General features: G+C 43.3%; 1 pseudogene across 1 annotated transcript; it reads left to right on the top strand.

The window, feature by feature from the left end:
- The first annotated feature begins 661 nt into the window (after positions 1 to 661).
- TEOVI_000063500:pseudogene lies at positions 662 to 1,863 on the top strand (annotated as a pseudogene). Its single transcript is given in 2 exon segments — positions 662 to 940; positions 943 to 1,863. Coding segments are annotated over 2 exon segments (1,200 nt in total).
- The last annotated feature ends 661 nt before the right edge of the window (positions 1,864 to 2,524 follow it).

The following is a 2,524-nucleotide window of genomic DNA, read 5'->3' as shown; positions in this document are numbered from 1 at the left end:
TGAGTGTGTGTATACTAATATTATAATAAGAGTAGTGGTGGCTACTGTACGAAAGGCAAAAATAGAATTATTTGAAACGACAGCGGAGGTTAAATGACGGTATTTAAGCGAGCGGTATGGAGAGTAGGAGGAATATAATCAGTGAAAACACAGAAAGGGAAAAATGGAAGGAGATGTAACATGTTCAATTTTAAAAACAAGTATGACAATGAGCTTCATCATACACTTAGATAATAATGAAGAAGATAGTGAAAAGAACAATTTTCAGTGGAGAGGCAAAAAGAAGTCAAAAATCATCAACAGAAGAGGTAATAAAAGATGAAAGAGAATGAAAGATCATATTTAATACGGAGACAAAAGTCGGAGCACACCACAAAATAAAATATAGGAAAAAGAATTTGCGCTCCAAAACCAGCACAGATATGGATAGACGCTTAAGTGCAGATGGCAGCAACTGTGGTTTTTTAATGTGGTTGCAGTTCTTAATTTTAAGCGGAAAGGTTGTGGCGTGGTTTTCACCTCCACGCCATGTTATTTTTGGTAAAATGGAGAAAAGGATAACGGCAATTTGCAAAATGGGGGTGCGTCTAGGTCTGAATTTGTAAACAAATATGAAGCTGAAATACAAAAACAGAATAAGACAAAAGTTAGAGCAAATTAGAAACAAAATCAAACCTCCCCTCATCACACCTCGTTTAAAGCTGGAAACTGTAGACCCTTTTACCAAAACATGGCAGCAGTAAACGAACAACACCGCAACGTGGTAAGATTCATACCGGCCTTCATGATATTATTGGCGGTGCCGACGGCAGTACAAGGAACTAGTCCAGCACAAAGCGCGGCAAAAGCTGTCACCGACATTTGTTCAGAGGTCCAATACATTCTTAACATTGCGGCGGCGTTGGAAAATAGGGTAACAGCAGCAGAAGAAACCCTAAAAAACTAACTGACGACCAACAGATGCTTTCGCTGGCGACAGCTGCAAGCTGGCCAGGGCACAAATACGCAGCGTATGCTGCATTAACAGCACTGGTGACAGGCCGGACGCTAACGGCTGCCACTGCGCTGCAAACGAAGGGGCAGCACCTGAGAAACGCAGCAGAAGCAATACGCAGAAGGGCCCACCAACTGCAGATGTTACAGGCAGTAAACCCAGAAGCGGCACCGGTATAGACGGTCACTGGCGGCGGATCAACAAGCGCGGCTGGGACGTTCGGCATGGCGACCCAAGTGTGTACGTTAACGACGCCAGCCGAAATCGCCGACAACAGCGCCTGCACGGCAGAGCTGGCAAACAAACAGAACCTCGCAAATGCGGCGGCAGAAATCGAAAAAGAAGTAGCCATCAAAGTAACAAAGGATTTACTGTTTGGCCGCCGAGGCCAAACGCTCAAAGCAGAAGCAAAAGGCTAACCGGCAACAGCCACCGGGGCAAAAACAAACGATGGACACTGCGGCACAAGCGGCCAAACAAACAGCTCTGCATCGAACGCGCTAAACGCCGTCCTCAGCTTCACCACAGCAGCGGAAAGCGACCTGAAAGAGCAAGACATCAAGCGACAACCCCAAACAGGGGACGGCTGCGGCGAGGAACCAAACGACACCACGGCACTCAACGTCAACAAGGACCGCCTCGCTTATACGATCTGTAAAGCACGGGGCATCAAGACCCAATCACCAAAACAAGTCACTAAAGAAACGATTGCCAGTCTAAGAAAAGACCCTCAAATGCAAATAACCACGGCAATTTTACTGGAAAAACAACCTCTAAACAAATAAGTGGACATAACCGAAGGCAACACACTCGCCATTCTAAAGCAACCTTACGGAAGCACAGACGATGCCCTAGAACAGAACTTTCTAAAATCCCTAAGCGAAGGAAGCACCGCAATAAAAATAGGGGACCAAGAAGCCACAGGGCTGATTTCCGAACTCGCCAAAGAAAAAAACTTCGCACACACTCTGGCCTTCTTTACTGCAAGAATTCATAGACGCCATGCCACAGCAGAAAACAAGCCACAGCAGCCACCACAAGGGGTGACAGACGTTTGCAAAGGTGAAGCCGAAAAAGAGAAGTGCAACAACACCACAGGGTGAAAATATAATGATAAAGAAAGCAAATCCGAAAAAGATTCTGCACAAGCTGCAACAGCAGCCGACGCAACTTCAAAGTGTTCCGAAAAAAAAGCAAGGAGACTGCAAAGATGGATGCAAATGGGATGGAAGAACTTGCAAGAATTTCACTTTTCTCATCAATAATAAATATACTGACTACTGCAGCTTATATGAGGTTGCTATTTTTGAAAAGGTTTTAAGAATTCGGAGGTTTTTTCTCAATTTTATAGAATTTTATGAATATTTGATATTTCAAGATAATATGCTAACACGTGATATGTTTTAATACTTTTTGATAAAACTGTACAAATAAGTGAACAATTAAGAATATGCACTACGTGAGTATATTAGTAGACTTAAAAAATTAATAATAATGGTAAGAGAAGCATAAATTATTATTACGATGATG

The sequence above is a fragment of the Trypanosoma equiperdum genome, assembly GCF_001457755.1.
Source record: "Trypanosoma equiperdum strain OVI genome assembly, contig: ctg_20, whole genome shotgun sequence".
In the NCBI taxonomy this organism is placed as follows: Eukaryota; Euglenozoa; class Kinetoplastea; order Trypanosomatida; family Trypanosomatidae; genus Trypanosoma; species Trypanosoma equiperdum.
The sequence above is the reverse complement of the archived record's forward strand: the minus strand, read 5'-3'. Positions and strand labels throughout refer to the sequence as shown.